The following is a 20,612-nucleotide window of genomic DNA, read 5'->3' on the forward strand; positions in this document are numbered from 1 at the left end:
TAGCCCTTTGTGGGGTTTTTTCTTTTTTCCGTTTATCCTACCCGTTATATTCACCCACCTATTTGATTGATTTTAAGCCTTTAGATTCGTAGGGTTAGCTACAACAGTTAGATTTTAAGAGTAAAATTATGTAATTCTAAAAATCAATTTTCTTAATCTTGCCTTCGTTTCTCTACTTCTCTGGTCTCTCTATCTCCTCCAAAATCTCAATAACTTACAAATAACCCAAGGATCCATAACACACCGATCGCAATCCATGAGAAGAAGAATAGAATGGATCGTAATCTATAAGAAATCTCAATGATTATCTTTTAATTTTGTATTTATTTTGGAAATGTAAAGTGAGAGTTTAGAAAATTGTATTTAGCTACTAATAGTTTTAATTTCGAATATTTTTTTTTATTTGTTCGTTGGTGACCGGTGTCCGACCAAATGATACCCGATTTGTCCGACTATCAAAACGGTCACGGAATGCTATGATTTTGAATTAAACAAAGAAGTAGAAGTGTCTAATTTGTGAGGAGGCGCCGGTAACAGAAATGGGTGCCGCCGTTAACCTTCCAAAAAGTTGAAAAATGGGAACGGTATATCCGCAGATCTACGTCTATATTCTCTCTATATAAAACCCTAAAACTATACGAGACCCAACTCTCCCAAACCCTAAAAATCGTCTGCATCGCTCTCTCTCACTGTTGCCAGCAGAACTAGGGTTCTTGGAAGAACTTTCAGTTCTTCTGCATGTAAGATTTCCATATACTATTTATATTTAGGGCTTCAATTTCTCAATTTGGATCCTTTCGGATTATGTTTTACTTTTCGAAATTCCAATCTATGTTCTTCTTTGTATCAGATCTGACATAACAATATCCCCAATATCCGGTAGCAATGGCCCTGGTGAGTTTTGCTTGTTCTTCCTCTTGTTCTCTTCAGCTCTTTATCGATTGAATTGTATTTTGAATTGTAGTTCTTAATGAGGTATTTCTTTTTTTGGATTTTGTTGTTTCTGGAAGATTAGACTTTAGATCTTCCCTGATTTTTTAGCTTATATTATTTGGTTGATTGAAATCAAAGGCGCTAGGTTATTTGATCTTATGATCTTGCACTGTGTGTCATCTATTTGTCGGTGTAGATTTCTCTAGGGTTTAGGTTACTGGTATTTTGGTATTGGATACTTGTAGAGGGAGATTTTGTGATTCGAATATTATGCGAGGAAGCAAGACTCCATATAAAGGCCAATTCGACTAAGTAGGAGTTCTCCTCAATCAGACGTTAGAAGCTTCTTGATGCAATTTACTTGTCTCAGAAAATAAATTGAACTTGATTATAGCAACCGGGACTCTATTATCATAGTTGAAAAGTTGTGATTTCATTGTGCAATAGCCCAAATTTTACTATACATACATAGAGTCGGATTGATATGTGGTTAGTTAACACTCACTTCAAATAGTCTAAGATGCCTATTGCAGTAGTTTGAGATACTTATTGCATTCCGCCGAATAGGTTCTTGCGAAGTATTGCTAAAAACAATTATACACATGGCTTAGCAAAATTTGTCGTGCTCAGATGTATATCAGACATAGAAATAAGGGCTTTCATGCAATTTTTGTAAGAAGAAATGTGTACAGAAGTATGTATTTTGGGTTTGTTAGATGTTTGATTATGAAAGTGCTTGTAGGGTTCTCCACATTTAGGAGGCAGATTCTTAAGCAAAATGCACACACAAACACACACACACACACACACACATATATAGGTAGCCTAAGACCTGATTTCTTATCATGGCATAATCATGTGTTTTCAAACTTTGCATCTAACAAACATAAAAGTCTTGTGAGGGGCTATTGTAGTAGTTTTCGTTCATTACATACTTGAATCGATTTGGGGGGTTCATAGTTCATACTTTTTGGGACCATATCAGCGTTCCTACTGGGGTCATTGTTTACTTTTGAGGAATGCCCGTGGTGACATTGTTTGATATATAGGTCTTGCATGCAACAAATGGCAATAAAAATGCGCAGAAGGCGCTCATTGCCGCTGAGTACAGTGGTGTCAAAGTTGATCTCGTCCAGAACTTCGAGATGGGTGTTTCCAATAAGACTCCCGAGTTTCTTAAGATGAATCCTATGGGCAAGGTACTTTTGTATTCTATTAAGTTTTGTTATCTATCTGTTTTACTTCAAATATTTGTTTTATCTGAAAATCCTTTATATTCTTTGTAGGTTCCTGTTCTGGAAACACCTGAGGGTTCCGTGTTTGAGAGTAATGCCATTGCACGTTATGGTAAGACAAGTTTTCAGTGTTTTTTCATCCTTAATGATTATTTTGGTGCCTATTAGATTTCTTTTATTTGTGGCAGTTACTCGCTTGAAGGAAAACAATCCTCTCTATGGGTCATCAACCATTGAATATGTAAGAAGAATGTCAAAAACTATCTGGATAACCTAAAATAAGTTTGATATTTGAACTTCATATTTTATTCCCTTCTAATTTGCTATTGAACAGTAAAACTGTTTAGGTTTCAAGATAAATCATGATATTTTCTCATTTTGGCGTTGGTTCTTCTTTTGTACAGGGTCACATTGAACAGTGGATTGATTTTTCAGCATTAGAGATTGACATCAATACTTCACGTTGGTTTTATCCAAGAATTGGTTATGGCGTATACCTTCCTCCTGTAAGTTAATGCCATTCATTCAGTCTACTCCCCCCCCCCCCCCCCCCCCCATCTCTCTCTCTCTCTCTCTCTCTCTCTAATCTGATGTGTTTCTCTATTGTTCAATTGATTTAAGGCTGAAGAAGCTGCAATTGCTGCCCTTAAAAGAGCTCTTGTAGCTTTGAACAGCCACCTATCCAGCAATACCTACCTTGTTGGCCATTCAGTGACTCTTGCTGACATTATCATGGTTACCAACTTGACAACGGGGTTCAGTCGGGTCATGACCAAGAGCTTCACCTCAGAGTTCCCACATGTTGAGAGATACTTCTGGACAATTGTTAATCAACCAAATTTCAAGAAGGTATTGGGTGAAATTAAGCAGGCAGATACTGTTCAACCCATTCAGTCTGTCAAGAAACCTGCTGCTGCTAAAGAGGCATCAAAACCCAAGCCAAAGGATGCACCAAAGAAAGAAGTCAAGGAGGCTCCTAAGCCTAAAGAAGTTGATGTGGAAGAGGAAGAGGCACCAAAGCCCAAAGCTAAGAATCCTCTTGATCTCTTGCCACCAAGCAAGATGGTATTGGATGACTGGAAGAGGCTATACTCGAACACTAAAACCAACTTCCGTGAGGTTGCAATTAAAGGTAATATAATCCTTCGTTCTTAGCACTTTTACACCTGCAAATACCTGTCAGGATCCTGTCTGAGGTGGTGTTTCTTGTTTTTACAAATTTAGATATGAAATCTGATTCTAGTTAAAAATCGACTCGAGTCAAATTCCAAAATGTTTGTTTTTTCTAATTCTCACAAGGGTCTGAATAACTGACTGGCTGATTTTTGCTCAACTGAAGTCAGGCTGAACTTAATCTGAATGCAGGGGCCGTTCTTCAAAATAAACGACCACATGGTCGATAGGAAGAATCTATTTTTTGAAAATTATTATTTGAGACTTGCCTATTTTTAGTAAGATGGGATTTTATGCATAAATCTGTTGATCTTGAAGTCTTATGCTTTATGATCCAAAGTCTATCTATCTTATAAACTCCTATATGAATTTTACGTTTGCAGGATTTTGGGATATGTACGATGCAGAAGGATACTCTCTATGGTTCTGCGAGTACAAATACAATGAAGAGAACACCGTTTCTTTCGTTACCATGAACAAGGTTGGTGGTTTCCTGCAGAGAATGGACTTGGCCCGTAAGTATGCATTTGGAAAGATGCTTGTGATTGGCACTAACCCACCATACAAGGTAAAGGGATTGTGGCTCTTCCGTGGACAAGAAATTCCTCAGTTTGTGATTGACGAGTGCTACGACATGGAACTATACAACTGGACCAAGGTCGATCTTTCAGACGAAGTCCAAAAGGAACGTGTTAACCAAATGATTGAAGATCAAGAGCCTTTTGAAGGAGAAGCCTTGTTGGACGCTAAATGCTTCAAATGATTTATCATCTTTCGGCTTACTCTAGTTAAGTCTTGTTTCTAATTTTGAAACGGTAGAGTTCACTTGTTTGTCAGACTTCAATTGAGTTTGTTTAAATTGAGCGGATCGGGTCTTTGCTTTTAATTTCATTTTAGTTACTGAGATACTTGATACGGTAGTTAGTTGCTATCTTAAATATGGAAACAGGAAGCTGTCACTAGGTGTTTATGGCTGTGGTTGTTGCATTTTTATTGTTGAAATTGATTTTGATTGCACTCTTCTTTGTTTTGGACTCCAGTCATTTAAACAAACTGAGACTTTGAATGAATTTTCTAAAATAGAAAACAAATGATTTGAGATGTGATTGTACTTCATTTAGACTTCAATTGAATTTTCAATTCTGGTATGTTTTATCTCTTTCTCTGTCTCCTTCCCACCTTCTGCCTTTTTCTATCTCTGTAACTCCCATTGACCCCTTTGCTGGATCTGGACCCCCAGATCCAGATGATGCAATTTCTGGATCTAGCAAAGGAAGCATCCTCGGGTAGAATATAGTGGAGAGAAGAAAACAGATAAACTCAGAAAAAAGAGGTAAGAGAGAGACGGGGGAGAGAGAGAGCAAGATAGAGGGGGAGGCCGAGAGAGAGAAAGAGAGTGGAGGATGGTGATGGCAGTCGGAGTTGGTGGTGGAGGTATCACTAGAGTTGATGGTAGAGATGTCGCTGGAGTTGATGGTTGTGGTGGAGGAAAAGAAATTGAAAAAACATTAAAGTGCGTGTGCGATGTATGAAATAAAACCAAAAGTTTTTTTCCGCCAAAAAGTTTGAACCTCTGAAGTTTTCTTGGTTCTACGAAGCGGTAGCCGACTGGTGGCCAAGAAAATTTTGAAGGTTTCAAAATTTCATAGGGTGGGGAAATCAAAATGTTCCGTAAACAGGCTTCTGTGTCGCTGGTCAGCTCAGTGTCGACAACTTCGTATGAATTTTTTTCTCATCTCTTTTTAATATTTCTTCTTTCTTTATCTTACTTCTCCCATTTTTCTCCACCCTCTCTCCATCTACTCTATGCCTTCATCTATCTCTCTAAGTTCCGTCAAAAGGGAAGGCCCCTTCATTGGAGTACTTCGTCTAGATAAGTGGGTTCTAAAAGAAGCAATTCCTGGGTCCACTGAACCAGTGTTCCAGAAAAGGGGTCATCCGTTAGCCCATTATGGGGTTTTTGTAGCGGGCACGTCATCAATTTTAAAGTTATAATGGAGGTCAGTCGGAAAAACAAGAAAAAAAATCTAGCGTTTAAAGTTTCATAGGGTGAAAAATCAAAATTTTCCTAGATTTTCCCAGACGAAAGTCGCCGATTGGCTCTCTGCTGACAACACCCGCCAGAATTTCCTTTTCCCTTATGTGTTCTCATCTTTTTCTCTCTGTTCTTCCTTTTCCTTCGCTGGAACATAGAGAAGAGAAGAAAATAGAGAGGGGGGGAGAAAAGAGAGATAGAGAGAGGTAAGGTGTGGGGGGAGGGGGGGGGGGGGCGAGGAAGGACAACGGTGATGAAGACCGACGTTGGTGGTGGTGTCCCTACTGGAGTTGATTGTGGTGGTGGTGGGAGGGGAAGAAAGATGAAAAAGAAACTAAAAGAACGTTAAGGATATGTATATGTGTGTTGGGAGGAAATAAACCCTACTTTTTTTTTTCCGTTCAAAATTTTGTAGTTCAAAAAATTTCTAAGCTTTTCGGAAGCGATGGTGGACTGACTATTAGCCCTTTGTGGGGTTTTTTTGTTCCGATCTTGACATTTTTTTTTTTTGTTTAAGATTTTGGTAGGCACATCAATATTGATGTTATAACGGAGGAGAGGTCAGTGGGGACAAAGAAAGTGTTGTACGTGTAGGCATTAAACGTAAGGAAGACGCGAAGCAAGTATTTGTGATTAAACAAGAAAGCTTCATCTGGCTGGCTGGGTATCCTCCTAAATTCTTCTTCTTCTTCCTTCCTTGAACAAAAATAGATCGATCGATCGATCACTTCGAGACTCCTCCTCCTCCTCGATTGATGTCCAAACAAATCTAGAGAGAGAAAGAGAAAATAAACTACTACTCCATAAAGACATGACTGAAATTTCATGTCGTCGATCTTCTCCCCGTTACTTACTCTTCTTCTCCTCCCTTTCTCTCCTACTACTCTCAGGTTCTCCCCCCTCTCTCTCTCTCTCTCTCAATTTTTCAGATCTTTATTGTATTCTCATTTCCCTTTTGAAATTTAAACGAAACCCCATCAAAAATTGACCTAGAATTATAGCTTAGGTGTCTTGTGTGTTCAATTGTTGTTTGGTCGAATTGAGAATTTTTGGTTTTGTACGAGTCATTTAATTTTAGGGTTTCTATTACGAATTGGTTAGTTAGGTTGATTTGTTACTAACCAAAGAAATAATTTGTTATACTAGTTGTTTTTTTTGTTTTTTCCAACTGTTGAGGATATTTGTAGTAATTAGGTTTTCCTAAAACATCTGTGTTAGGGGTAACTTCTTTACTATGGTATGCTAATCTTCAACTAGGTTATTATTTGATTGTTTGTTATGGGTTGATTAGTTTATATGCTCTTAGTAATTTTATCATGCAATGGAATAATCAAACGGAAGATGGACGCCGAAAAGTACGAGGCTGGTAGCAGAAATGGTCTATGAGGGAATGTATAAGTGTTTATTAGCTAGATATTAGGAAGAACATATCAGTGCATGGGGAAGCCTTGGAAACTTGAAACGTGAAGACTCGAGAAACGAATTTAGAAAACATGCATAAGAATCCTTTACTTATCTTTGCTTACGTTCCCCAGTTTTAGCGCGTATATCTTCCTCTTGCGTGCTTAGATTATATAGTTTTCTTTCTATCAAGTAGGGTGGGTTTATATAGCAAACCATAAAGTAATGTTTATGCAACGAATGATTCTAAATTTGATTTGTGGGTTTGCAAACCAGTACCCTAAATTTGGCACCGAAACCTTCAGCCTTAATTTTCGTTGTTTACTAGTTAAGACTTCAAGATTTAAGAAGATAGAATGTCTGATAGTACATGTATCTATTGTATATGCATCATAGAAAGTATATGTTTTCTAGAGAACTATTTCAAAATATACTGCATTTGGAAATAGCTCACTGAGGAAGTATATCCCTAGCATATCGTAGACTAACATGGCACTGTATCATGCACCGGTACTTATACCATGTATAAGAGCGATCTACCTGCCAGGTCTCAACAAGTTCGATTCATGCTTTTGTTCATATCAAATATAGAATACATGCCCATCTAATGTCTTAAAGATATGTGCTAGTGTCTTTTAGTTGCTTTAGATTGCTCACAAGTAAGAAGATTCGATATAAGTCCCGACTCTTGAGTAGCTTCAATAGCGCGTGGTTACATTTGAAATCACGATCTGCATCTCTATGTTTGAGTATAAATTAGCTACTAGTATTAGCTTCCTGCATTGTTTTGGCCATTCTAAATATATCAGGAAAAGATAAAAGGTGTGTAAGCACATTCAGGAACACGTCTTTAGATTTTGTACAGAAGCAGGATCTCTATATAACTAACAACGTTAAACTTGCAATGATTTATTTACTTATTTTATTCTTATTTTACTTTTTCTAGATAACCAACATATATCAATTATTTTTCAGGCTTAGCAACTGACCCATCAAGTTCTAAAGATGGATTAAAAGCAGAAAGCCATCCTTCGTCCAGTAATAAAACCGGGCTCAAGGTAGTTATTATATGCCTTGCCCTAGCAGGCGTTGTCGCATTGTCTGTGTTTATATTCAAGATGTGGCAAAAGAAGAAGAGAGAAGAACAACATGCCCGTCTATTAAGGCTTTTTGAAGAGGACGATGAACTCGAACTTGAATTGGGGCTTCGAGATTGAGATATTTTTCTCATTAATTAAATTACTGTAAGTTTTGGTGAGGTATGTTCCAAATGTATGTAGACAACAACTGTTAGTACTTGTGGATTTAGCTCTTTCTTTCCCATATTATATGACCATTTTTTTACCATTAAAATTCGACTTTTCTTTCTTTTTTTGCTTATTAAATGTTATTTTGGAAATTGAATTCTAATCCAGTTTCCCTTTCCCTTTCTTTGGTCATTAGCAATTACATGTTTAAGATAACCTCAACCTCATGTCATCTAGAAATGAAGGTGTTTCTACTGCCTTCTGTCGCCAAAAGACATCTAATCCCCCTCTGAGCTGTTTGATTTGGTTAGTGGATGAAGTTGAACCATAAATAACCAAACACGAATGTAAAATATTGCATATGTATGTATACATATATAAGGGAAACAAAACAACTTCTTTCTCATATCCTTCACCAACTCCGTCACCATCATTATTTTTCTTCCTTCCACCTCCACCATCTTCCTTTATACTTTCTTCTCTGCCTCTCCTCCCTCTCTCCTCTATATCCTCCACCCTTTTGTACTTTCCTCTTCTCTCCGCCTCCTCCAGCCTTTTGTACTTTCCCTAACATAATGAAAACCAGATGAAGGTGACGAAGTGAGAGAATACTTCATTGACGGAACAACTACAAGAACCACTAGACTTCTGAGACTCGAACTTGAGATTGAGAATCCAACTTGAAGAACACATTGGGTCCTATTCGAATATTTGAGTAGCCATTATCGTTGGCAAACTAGATAGTAGAGAGAGTAAAAACTAGATCTTTTGGCAGAGATTGACAATCGAGGTTTCAAGTCACCATGATACTAGACGAAAAGGGTATCTGGAAAAGGAGAATTCCCCCAAACTTGACGGTTTTCTGGTAAAAGATATCTGAAATATAAAAAAATAAACGGTTGGAGAGAGAGAAGAGGAGAGCGAATGAGAGAAAAAAGATAAATGGAAACGGTACTAGTGGAAGGAAGAACAAGAAAGATTAAAAATAGTGACGAAAGATGAGGAAGGAGGTGTCTCTCTCTCAACACTAAGTAGACCAGCATTGGCTCGACCAAGTGGTTAAGATGCATGGTTTAACTTTCTTAAAAAAAAAAAACAAAAGTTGATCAAAATTTTTCAAAGTTTGACTTTGATCTGGACCGTTCACTTAGCATTTTGTCAAGAATCTTGTCAAAGATTCTTTGTACATTTAGCATTTCTTCTTCCCTATCACTATCTCACACTCCATCCTTCCTTCAACCCCTAAAATACCCATCAAAACTCTTGATTTCTAAACCTAATCTCAATTTCAAAACCTCATTTCAAACTCTCAAACTAAGGGCAGTCCTATCTGAAACATCCACTAATGGGTAGGGTAGACCATCTGAACCCTCTGCTAGACCAATTGTAGCTTCACTAATGGAAAAGCTCAATGTGTAAACACTCCTTGCCAATGACCAAGATGTCACCAGATCATAACACTTCAGGTGCACACGTTTTACGAGTCGAAAGGATCTGGGTTGTGCATAAAGAAGATGACAAAAGAAAGCTTCCCTAATCTTCACCAGAAGGCAACACATTTATATCCCAGACATCTAAACAGATAGGTATATTTCAACACAATAAAAACAGATAGGTACTCCAAAACCCAATTAGTATAAACATAGCCTACATGTTTTAACATATTACATGCTATGGCTTTCCCAGTCAAACATAGAAATATATATTGATATCCACATACGATGACGACGATGATGATGACGGGTGTAATGAGAACAGAACAACACTCACACAACTGTTGCCCAGCATTTGTATGTATATTCACAGTTTCAAAACAAAAGTTCAACTAAAACCCAGTAATAATCCTCCTACCCACCTCTCTCCTAGTTGAGTTAGCTCCTGGATTTTCGTCGAGCTCTTCACATGTAATAACGCCCCTCCAGCATCCAATTCATAGCTCCACTGAGTCTTTCTCATTGGTAGAGGGAGAAGCCAGTGAAAATTTGACCATATACATATAATTTTAGCTATCTCTTTTTCTTTCTCATCTTCGTCGTCATCTTTCTGGTCGAGCTATAAGTGTAGAATGTTCTTTAGTCTCAGTATCTTATTCAAGTCAACTGATTCTCAAATGATGTTCCTTTCGCTATATAACTCTTATTATATAACAATGGGGATCATCTATTTGTAATACCAGAGATTGTACGAGGCCCCTGTAATCAAAACCATACATGAATCTTGAAGACTGGAAATTATGGCAATACATCACTACCTGAATGAGACAAGACTCTTTGATTTGCCAAAAATGGTAGAAGAGACAATGCTGCAATTGCCAAAATCAAGTCCCAATTTTGTCTTGAAAGCTGAAAAGTAGAATGAAGAAATGATGGTCAGTTAGGCCAAATGAATCCTGCCGCTCTATCATACTCTATGTGCTCACATTGTAAATGGAATGTAGTCTAACAAATGTTAGTCAGTGAGGAGCAAAGTGGCAAAAACCCTCTAACATAATCTCAATGTGTTCGGATGGAATCCGAACTTGTATACTGAGTACAAAATTTTTTACTGTTGTGCAAATGGCAAGCATATAAATGGTATATAAAAACATAGGAGTATTGGCCGCTCCATGGAATTATAACCAAAATTGAAAATCAAGAGCTAGAACTCATGAAGCCATCCATTCTGATAGCTCGGCCATATACAAAATGGAAAAAAGTAAAAGTTGGAAACAATTATAATGAGAAAAATGACCACAGCTCATTAAAGACCACAAAGTTTATACAATCATAATGATACATTATGCATCATATGAGAAACTTACCGTATCAGTAATAATATTATACCATGAGCCACTCTAAATTTCATACTAACGTGGACAGCATATGATACTCTCCTCATCTTGCCTACCTTGTTGTCCGGGTCAATAGAGAGATTCACAAAAGAATAGCATGTAATATCTACAAGTTTGAACTTCAAGTATCCAAAATAAAATGTATGTTGTTTAACTCAATTTTGTACTAGGTGCGATTCAAGTGTACTCACAGATCCAGGCAAAACTTTTCTTCAGTGGCAAGAAGGATTACCATATGTCTTCAACCACCAACTAGCGAAGACATTCACAACTAATGGGGAAAACAATCACCATATCTAAACCTAATCAGACTTGTGTTCTCATATCTATTTGCATGTGGCAACAACCCTCAGCTGGTGTGTTAAAAACTTTGTTTCTGAACTCAAGGTTAAGGGTTAGAGGAGCTATGGGTACATCCCGCCTTAAGTCTGTGAACTATGCAATGAAAAGACCTACGTCTCAATTTTCATGCAACTCTAATTATGTAAAGCTAAATGAAGATGTGGCGTAAGGGTGGGGCATAAACTTTGTGTTTGTAGAAGAAATCCCCTGTTAAGTACTAGAATGGCAGATTCTGCCCCTCTGGAGGTACTAAATAAATGACTACCACAAGGTTTTGGGCATAAAGATATCCCACTGACCTGTAAAAAGTGGGCCTAACCCCTTGGGATGTGGTAATAAATCTAAGTTTCCTGAATCAGATTCATAGGACAAAACACACTCGAAAAATGTAGGCATCAAGCATACCACTTTAAGATGTACTAAGACCCCGCTCCCGACTTCTGGACCCATACTTGCTTCTGCAGATGCATTAAGGAGGTCAGTGGACTAATAACAATCTGTCAGAATTGACATGTAGAAGTTAACTGGAAATCAACGATATTAGTTGGTAGTAGGTACACCTCATGGGAACCGTAGCTAGTAGCACCTCTCCTGGAAGGCTTTACATCACTTGCACCCACGGAGCCATCCATATCCTTGATTGCATGAGCTGCTGGTCCACGGCGACCAGCATATCTATGAGAACCTGACAAAAATGATTAATGAGTAAGCCGCAAGAAATAGAAATCACAATTCACAAGATAGTTATCCGTTAAGTAGACAATAAATAATAATCTTCATTGATGGAAATACTAACCATTTTCAACAGAAGAGGAATTGCTACGTCCACCTCCAAGGCTTTTAAATTCTCCACTTCTGTTAGTTCGAAGCATGTCAACTTTCAGTTCTGCATTACTTGATGAAAGGTCATAGGCAGATGAATTACCACCACGTCCAGATCGGGAATAGTGAGTTGCTGCATCCCCGTTTCTGGGTCTGCCACTGGGAGCTGACAGTTTGTTATTGGAATCAGTTTCTACTGGATCATCTCCAGGTTTACTGACCCCACGGACGGGTACAGTTCGAGTAACCATTGTTCCTTCTTCCCTAATATCTGACAACGATTCGTCACTTGCATGCGATCCATCTGAACGACGCAGAGTCCAAACACCACGATCAGGTCTATCCTTATTTCTGGTGCGCCTTTCTTGCTTATCGGTGCTAAAACCAAAACTACGGTCATCATTTCCCACAGTCTTGTCATCTATACCCCGTTTTGAATCAAAATCAGAATTATATGTAGCTCGTGAAACACCAGAAGCTGAATATATGTTGGTGGATCGAGGTGGTCGTTTATCCTTGTCAAAATTCGAAGATAGGATTTGTTGTCCAGTTTGTGCATCCTTGTTTGAGAGTATGCTTTTGACCATCCTTCCACTTGACTCACGTCTCTGCGACTGTTTAAAGTTAGATGTACCAACCGAGTTTTTCATCGGAGGAGTGACACTTAATTGTGGAGAAATACCCTCAGAAGCCTGTTATTCACATTATGAAATAAGTGCTACAAAATACAAATATATAATAAAAGATCGGGCCTCAACAAATGAACCCCAAAATATCAAGAACCTTACATGAGTACTTTCTCTCTCTTTCCCTTTCAATAGCAGTATTTTCTTCTTAGTAGGATCAGCTGGCCCAGAAGTACCTGAAATAGCTATATCAGTGCGCATGGCTGCAAACTCTTTAAATGATCATGCTAAAAATTCATGAGAGGAGATGTAATGGATACAATTCAGAAAAATCTGTGGATGATATTTGATAATAACATAGCCAAAATGCCAAATTGAGTTCATAACAACAAATATGCACAATCAATGTCCATTGAAAAAAAAAATTACCAGCAAGCCTCTATGGAAAAGAAGTGCATAATCTTGGTCCAGACAATGTTATGAACATGCGGAACGGACGAAATGATAGTTTAGTCATTTTGGAACAACATATCACCTTGATAAACTCAAGGTTGGTTAAAGAATAGTGGGACTAGAGAGTTAAGTAGTTGGGCAGTTGGGCTCAATCCTGAAGGCATATTTTGGGAGATTCGGAAAGCAGGAAACAACCCAATCTTCACCGAGAACTTTCAACAGCTAAAGCTTCCTCAAGTTTAAAGCAACTATTTACCATTGGACTAGTAGTTTCGTATGGGCAAGGAATCTTACTTTTGTGGACTTCGTTCATAACTGGCAAGTGATTATCTTTATAGTTTTTTTCTCCTTAGAGTTTGAATCAATTTCATTCCCTAAGGCCCTCCTTGTAGGTTCTTTCTCCCTTCAATATATTAATTCAAATTTCAGGAAAAGAAGTCGAGCTCAAAATGAGGCTAGGCTCAGCTGGGGGTGGAGAACCGGTTCTCGTGAAGAGATTTGGCCATGACGCATATATTTCAAATAATTTACAAAAACAACCTATTATCTAGCGTGGTTAGGTGATTAGGTCACCACACCTTGGCCACAGAGTTGTACACTTGCGCCAAGCAAAAAAGAAGCCTTCGTGGTGTTCCAGAGTTCCATAACTCCAAAAAACTCGTAAATCAGAAACATGCAACCCAAAAAATTGTACCCGATCCAAAAACTTGGCATAAGTAACTTTACTTATCTCATGATGGACGCAAATACTAGACAGAGAAATACTCCAGGCAACATGCAGTTATCTATTGAGGGTCCTAACTGAAGGGAAATCCATAAAATTGCTATTAACTGATTAAAATCGAATCCTGGTCATACCAATTTCATCTTGAGCTGTTTCCGTTCCACTTGCAGAAGCCACAGAAATTGACTTATCTGAAAGCTGCTGATTCTCTCGCCTTGGCACTAAGATATAAGTCGGTTTCTCTTTCCCAGTTGAACTTTTTGTGCCGTCTCTTAGAACATACTGCCGATCAAACAAGAAAATTCAATATGAAATGTCACAATTACTATACCTGACTATCAGTTTAAACATAGGAAGGACAAAAACAAATAAAGGTTGAGGGGACTTCAAAGCAAGCAGCATCTGAAAAGATGATAAACAGAAGAAACCATAGTAATATTTTGCAGAAACATGTATAGGATTCTAAGAAGATAATGTCCTAAAGGAAATAAATAGATGAAGGTTTAAAACAACAAAAGCATAAAAAAAGTGTAAAATGACTTTCCAAGCTGGTACAAAGAGGTTTATAGTGAATTACATCAGCTAAGCGTTATTCTTTTTGTGAGTGTAACTTTCTGTCCATTTCCTCCACGGTGACATATATGTTAAAAAATTTACTGTTTGTTTTGCATCCTTTACCCTAATCTCTTTCAGTCTGATATCTTTAATAATGATACCAAATTTATCTCTACATCCAATATATCTAATTATCTACTCATAGTCTCATACATATGAGAATGTTAGTATTCATCAACAAGGCCATGCTCACAAGGCCATGCTCACAAGGCCATGCTCACAAGACCTGCAACACATTCTTGCTCAATTTCAATTCTTAAATCTTAGTAATACAACGGGTAAACCACTTAAACCAAATAAATCAGGAAATGACAACAAAACGTGTAAAACATTTATTATGCTCTATTGCTCTCCTAACTAAGATTGCTAACTTGATATCATCGGTCATCACATCATGCTGCCCGCACAAGAATGCCATTTTAAAGGGGTTAATAAGATAGAACCGAAGTATCAAAAGTAAATAAAAAGCTGTAAAATCCAGATAAAATTGAGTTAACTTGGAAAGTGGAAACAATTCTTGTAACCGAAAGTAACATGTAACTTATCTTACTTTAGGAACTCCATACGAAGTCTATTGAACTTTTAGTCGAAACAAGGAAGAAATCTTGAAAAGCAATAAATGAGGTCAAACCGATAAGAATACAACAAACTTAAAGGAGCAAGGAGAACTTAAAAGAGGAATCAGCAATAAATTCCAAAAGGATGTCAGGTATTTAAATCCACCTCCAGTAAACGACTTAAAAGGAATCAGAAATAATAGCTGAAAGGAACACATGTACCATTGAAGCAGATGCTCTTTTCTTCTCGGCACTTCGCTTACTGGAAGTTGATCTTGAACTACTAGGTGAAGCTCCAACAACTCGTCTGCTAATCTTGCCGTTTGAAGAGGACTTCTGCCATCAATAATAAAATTAATTTCATGACAAACTTCTCATAGAATACAAAAAATGGACACTTTAACGTGCATTGACATATTGTCAACAACGGAAGTCTCTGAGGTACTGGGTACAGATATTCATAAGGTGGACCACCATGTATCCAATTTTTTTTACACACCTCAATGCCATACATAATCACCCAAGGCATGCAAATGCTTTTTTGTTACACAACTCAATGCAATACATATGACTGATGACTGTTTGAATATCTGAGTTTTGCTGATAGTATTAAATATTTACATTACCATCCTGAATCCTGTGAACAAAATAATAGACCTAAAAAAGGATGCTTAATGTCATTCATTTAATATACTATCAACGGTACGAGATATCTGACATTGAAATTGTTTTCCACGTTGAAGGTGAACTTAAAACAAAAAAAGTTACTAAATCAACTTACTGAACCCCGCTACCTGAGCATTTAATTTTGTGTCTCAATTAATCTTTTGCTCGCATATATATATATATATATATACTGCATGCAATATCATATGTAGTATTTCAGTTCCATTGACCATTTCTGGAGGTGAACATATGCTTTACGTACTGTCATTGCAAAACATTTACTCACCCAAATCTCCTGTTTCCTCGTGAAATAAAACTATTTACTCAGAAATGGAAACTGAACCTGCTTATAGTGTCCAGAAATTAACTACCACATTAATAGGCTACTTGTCTTGGGCTACAATTTGACTGCTGTAGATTTGGTGAACATTAACTGCCCAAGATATGCTTAACTAAGCTCTGCTAGTCTTTTTATGTGCAAGTGAAACCATATGGCTGTGAAGTTGGATTCTAGGGTAACTCAGGAGTTACTCGAACACCATTGGTGTACGTGCTTAAACTAGGTATATAAGCTTCGATTTAGCCCCATCTCTTTTTTCCTCTGGCTGAGGTTTTCAAATAGAGAAATAAACAAACCAAGAAGAACAAGGAAAAGCATTGTCGAGGTGTGTGAGTGTCAAGGAAAACTCAACTTTGTTTCAGTCTCGGTTCCAATCAAGACTGAGTCACAATTTCAACAACTCAGCCATACGGACTAGTTTGATAGTTCGTCGCCAATTTGATCTAAAAAATAGTGTAATTATTCACAGACATGTTAAGACTATAAATGTTCAATCTTCAGACAATTTCATGTAAGCTAACAGAAAAAAAGTTTAGTAATTCTTTTTTTTTTGAAAATTAGATTGAATATATAGAAGAAGAGAAAACTATACAGAAAAAAAAATTAGGAGGCAATAAAAATTGACATCACCATTGAAGCATAACTTGGACCTTGAATATTGAAAAAATAACACAATAAAAATATATTTTCAGATCAACACACCTGGGATACACTCTTTGCAGCTCTTTTCTGGCGAATAAATTCCATTAAAGGGGTAACAATGGGAGCCTCCTTCGCTGCACCTAGAGAACCAAAAGAAGAATAAATATGAAACATGAGTAACCCATTTTAAACTTCCTCTGTCGTTTCTTTTCTTGTAGTATAACTACTTGCATGCCATTCTTTAAGTATTCAACTAACGATTCTTTAAGTATTCAACTAACCAGCTCGCTCAGCTTCCCGTCTTTCCAATTGTATCTCTGCACTGGGAAGATACTCAACAGGTTTTGCCAGACGTTCAAGAAATTCCAAATATTCAGGATCTAGACATTTACCAAAAAGTGTGCCAATCAAAAGAAATCAGATAACACATACCGACCAATGTGGACATACCTCTAAAAGATTGACAAATGAAATCATAGGCTTACCTTTATATATGGTCCCCTCACGACCATCTTTTTTGGAGCGCTGCTTCGGAACCCGCTGGGAAGGGGCATATTCGACAATAGTTTTAAATTGAGAACCTGGTAAACGCATCAGTTTGAGCGGCAAACAAAAATGTTAACACAACAACAATCATAATTCAAACTATATGGTTAAAACGCAAACTTTTATGACAAATCGGACTCTTGGAGCTTATGTCAGAGCTCAAAACAACATCAAAAGACCCAGGGCCTGAAAAACATTGGCCATGGAAATCATATGTTGGCATCTTACGTTAACAAGAAAGTATCCCCTCCTTAGTAATATAAAGAAAGATGAAAATTTAACAAGATGTAGACAATTAGGAAACAGCCTATTGGTAACAACTTCCTATCCCTTGTCTCATTTTCATTAATAAAACTTGTATTCTTTGTAGTTTGAGCTTTCAGGAGAAAAAGATATGGTCGGGCAGCTTATGCCCCAGATCTTGACGGTGCCTAAAGCACTAATTATATTTAATTCGGATTAAAAATATATTAAGAACTGCACCAAAAAGAATAAAAGAGACATGTTTCAAAATTTTCATACAACTTCAAGATGTTTGTCATGGCCCAGTATAGAATTCGTATAAGGTATACACTCAAGACAGAAGCGTTTAAATTAAGCTACCCTCATAACACTGACAATTAAGGCATTATCCAAGGGAATCCATTGGTCCTCTAACGTGAACAAAATGGTCTAGCTTTCTAACTTAAACTTCAAAATGGCCCGATTGAAACTTGATTTCCAATGACCAATATATGCCCTTTGTTTAACACAATATCTCTAAACCCAATACACACACACACACACACACACATATATATATATATATACATATACATATAACATCAAGCCTAAAGAAGCTTTCTTGTATATCAATGTACAAGGTGGAAGATTGACTGTCAGCCTGTAAAATGGTTACAACAACCCAAGCTTCAGCACCAGTTTAGATTGAGATCTCACCTTCATAGGTTAAATGCAGAAAAAAGGAAAATGTTTAGTTGCTTTTCTAAGCAACAATTATTCATTCCTTGCTAATGGTAATAAGTAATAACAATCAACCGTATATTTTTACATAAAAGAGAAGAAAATTCTAAAAAGGCTAGAAGGACACAATGATGCAAAGAAAGAGGCAGACACCCCCCACTATTTGAGGTAAACACCTCTTATGCCAAGCAAGAGGCTGTTTGAGTGGTATAAGATAGAGTTTCAAATAGTAGAGGAAAAACTTTTTTGAAGTCTAGCAGTTCTAAACATTTTGACGAAACGCTCGTAAGTATTCATGCTTTAGAATTAACACGGAAACTACTAAACAATTAATTTTGTTTTCTCGTTTTAGAAAAGGAAGGATACTGCACAATAGATTCACAACCATGATACTTGATTTATTGGTGCGAAATGACAATCGTCATAAACTTTCTATCTTTGTCGTTCAAAATTAAGTGCGAAAAACCATTTTGTCAAAGATATGGATCAGCGATAAGTCAACTACCTACCGACACGGTGGCACTTAAGGCACCACAAACGGGAAAAGTACCACTTGAACAAACATTTCCATAAGAAAAGGCCACTAACAAGTAATAACCACTTGTAGTGGTAAGTGACAAAAGATAAAAGGCAAAAAAGGTTACCTTTGTCGTAAACAAAAGTACGCCCATTAAAGAACTCCGCGAACTCGAAAACATCATCTGGCTTCTTAAAATCTAAGTAAGCTCGTGAGTATTGCAGGCGTTTATGGCTGCACAAATCAAAAAGTGTAAGTTGTTGGTCCAATTTGTTCAAAGTTAACCAGTAAAACAAAAATCAGCTTCATCAGATGATCCATGCACTTCATAAGTAATACATGCATGCAATGACATCCCTAGTAAAATAATATAGAGGGAAAACCCCCCTTAGAAATCAACTAACTGAAGCAACTAATCTAAGTACTCAAGAAATACTCCCAACTTGTCCCAAAGTTACGAATTTTAAAACTAAAGATGCTCGATTTGGTTCTCAGATATGCATTTAAAATCTGTATGAAGATAGAATATAATCCAAACAGGAACAAATTATACCAATTGATCAACAAATCATTGAATCAAACCCACTGAACAAAGATAGAGAGAGAGAGAAATTATTGTTAAAGCAGAAACGAAAGCAAAGGAACCTGGTTTTTCCGGGACGAAAGGAGACCCAGTTGTAACGACCAGCGAATCTGCCATCGATTTGTTCAATCAGAGCAGTCTTGGTAAACGCTGGAGGTAAGTGCCGGAGCACAACTTTGGTTCGATCGAATTGATCCTTCATGAGTTACAAACCCTAAATATGAACTGATTGATGAGGTAAAAACTGAATTTTTTTTTGGATAGGTCGGCTAGTGTTTGTTCAATAACTCAACTTTGTGGTGAAATTACATCTTCTTCTCTTTGTAAAATTTGGGGGAAGAGTTTGTGATAAGATTTTAACCCTAATATTAGGGTTAGGTTTGATCTACGGACATGTCAGAACAGTCGCAAATTGGAAGCAATTTCTTATGAAACAACGAGGATGAGTCTCCTTTTCTCTCTCTTCTTACTCTTGGCTAACACTGGGACAAAAGATTTAGGAGTTCTTCTTGTGTGTGAGCACGTATTGAGAAAGCGTATAAGCACATCTGTTTTTCGACAGAAATTTTCTTATGGAACTATCTATACCGAGGAACAAAAAGGTTGGGCAACCAAAAAAAAAATTGGGAATAAGGGTATGTTTGATACGCTTCTAAAGTGGGTAAGAAAATCGATTTCTAACGTTTGATAGAGCCTAAATAGTGTGCAAATAGATTTCTTGTGAGAGAAAAAAGTTGGCAAATAGGCTTAAAAAAGTTCCTACCATAAAGATGAGAAAAGACTTTTCTTACTCAATCTATCTTTCTAGTTCCCGTCTCTTCCTCTCTCTTTCTGGTTCTTCCTCTCTCTCTTTCTAGTTAACCCAACTGGACATATCTCTCTTTCTCTCTCTCTCTTCAAGTATGGGAACCGAATCATCATCTTTCTCTCCCTTCTCTAACTATCAGCAAGAAGAACTCAGCCAGCAATAACCAGAATTTTTTTTGTCATTTAAACAATTCCAAATAATCTCTAGCAGTCAATGATTCTTCATAGGTAGATGTTTTTGCAACTTCGGGATATACCTGTCCATTATCATCTTACTGTATCCGACGAAGATGAGTTCCCGTCACCACTGCACTCCTTGTATTCTTTGGCAGTAAACCTATTATGAAACAATAACTCTCACGTGAAACTCACTGCAACATAATTATCTCTTTTCCTCTCTAATGAAACCCTAGATATATGAAATCCTAGGTTTATGAAATTCACTCTTGATTCATACTCTAGATTTATGGATTATCTTTTATGGATGCGTGAATCGATTTTATCATGAAACTCACTTTGATTTAAATTCAATTGTTTACACACTTATTGTTGTTG

The 20,612-nt window shown here is 37.2% G+C and overlaps 3 protein-coding genes across 6 annotated transcripts; 2 read left to right on the forward strand and 1 right to left on the reverse strand.

The window, feature by feature from the left end:
- Positions 1-27: 27 nt before the first annotated feature.
- On the forward strand, positions 28-4,361 carry LOC147551814 (elongation factor 1-gamma 2-like). The gene is made up of 8 exons (XM_086670278.1): positions 28-740; positions 851-894; positions 1,983-2,132; positions 2,220-2,280; positions 2,357-2,409; positions 2,573-2,674; positions 2,790-3,300; positions 3,725-4,361. The coding sequence occupies exons 2-8, from the start codon at positions 886-888 to the stop codon at positions 4,102-4,104; spliced, it is 1,266 nt and encodes a 421-aa protein (XP_086526404.1). The 5' UTR covers positions 28-740; positions 851-885; the 3' UTR covers positions 4,105-4,361.
- Positions 4,362-6,057: 1,696 nt separating this feature from the next.
- LOC147551815 (uncharacterized) lies at positions 6,058-8,130 on the forward strand. The gene is made up of 2 exons (XM_086670289.1): positions 6,058-6,266; positions 7,753-8,130. The coding sequence occupies exons 1-2, from the start codon at positions 6,188-6,190 to the stop codon at positions 7,992-7,994; spliced, it is 321 nt and encodes a 106-aa protein (XP_086526415.1). The 5' UTR covers positions 6,058-6,187; the 3' UTR covers positions 7,995-8,130.
- Positions 8,131-9,638: 1,508 nt separating this feature from the next.
- On the reverse strand, positions 9,639-20,083 carry LOC147551816 (regulator of nonsense transcripts UPF3-like). Of its 4 annotated transcripts, none has more exons than XR_015238004.1 (13): positions 19,313-19,898; positions 18,795-18,901; positions 17,127-17,222; positions 16,923-17,021; positions 16,702-16,781; positions 15,216-15,329; positions 13,956-14,103; positions 12,807-12,880; positions 11,993-12,710; positions 11,757-11,881; positions 11,602-11,654; positions 10,276-10,366; positions 9,639-10,076 (listed from the first exon to the last, which is right to left on the reverse strand). XR_015238004.1 is itself a non-coding variant. In XM_086670283.1 (12 exons), the coding sequence occupies exons 1-11, from the start codon at positions 19,450-19,452 to the stop codon at positions 11,616-11,618; spliced, it is 1,740 nt and encodes a 579-aa protein (XP_086526409.1). In that variant the 5' UTR covers positions 19,453-20,083; the 3' UTR covers positions 9,639-10,366; positions 11,602-11,615. The 4 variants fall into 4 exon arrangements, 2 of the variants coding, with proteins under 2 accessions (XP_086526409.1, XP_086526410.1); XR_015238005.1 differs by having other exon boundaries at positions 15,216-15,326; positions 19,313-19,860; XM_086670283.1 differs by having other exon boundaries at positions 9,639-10,366; positions 19,313-20,083.
- Between the last annotated feature and the right edge of the window lie 529 nt (positions 20,084-20,612).

This window comes from Eschscholzia californica, unplaced genomic scaffold (assembly GCF_041429995.1).
Source record: "Eschscholzia californica isolate CP2 unplaced genomic scaffold, dmEscCali1.0.p SCAF_3, whole genome shotgun sequence".
NCBI classification, from domain to species: domain Eukaryota; kingdom Viridiplantae; phylum Streptophyta; class Magnoliopsida; order Ranunculales; family Papaveraceae; genus Eschscholzia; species Eschscholzia californica.

What these genes read in the sequence shown, in the direction of transcription:
- LOC147551815 (XM_086670289.1), top strand. Translation starts at nt 6,188, where the DNA reads ATGACTGAAATTTCATGTCGTCGATCTTCTCCCCGTTACTTACTCTTC. An exon ending in TTCTCTCCTACTACTCTCAG is followed by an intron (nt 6,267 to 7,752) that starts GTTCTCCCCCCT and finishes ATTATTTTTCAG; the next exon opens with GCTTAGCAACTGACCCATCA.
- LOC147551816 (XM_086670283.1), bottom strand. Translation starts at nt 19,452, where the DNA reads ATGAAGGATCAATTCGATCGAACCAAAGTTGTGCTCCGGCACTTACCT. An exon ending in ACGGGAAGCTGAGCGAGCTG is followed by an intron (nt 16,782 to 16,922) that starts GTTAGTTGAATA and finishes TTGGTTCTCTAG; the next exon opens with GTGCAGCGAAGGAGGCTCCC. An exon ending in CTAGCTACGGTTCCCATGAG is followed by an intron (nt 11,655 to 11,756) that starts GTGTACCTACTA and finishes ATGCATCTGCAG; the next exon opens with AAGCAAGTATGGGTCCAGAA.
- LOC147551814 (XM_086670278.1), top strand. An exon ending in GGTCATCAACCATTGAATAT is followed by an intron (nt 2,410 to 2,572) that starts GTAAGAAGAATG and finishes TCTTTTGTACAG; the next exon opens with GGTCACATTGAACAGTGGAT. An exon ending in CCGTGAGGTTGCAATTAAAG is followed by an intron (nt 3,301 to 3,724) that starts GTAATATAATCC and finishes TTACGTTTGCAG; the next exon opens with GATTTTGGGATATGTACGAT.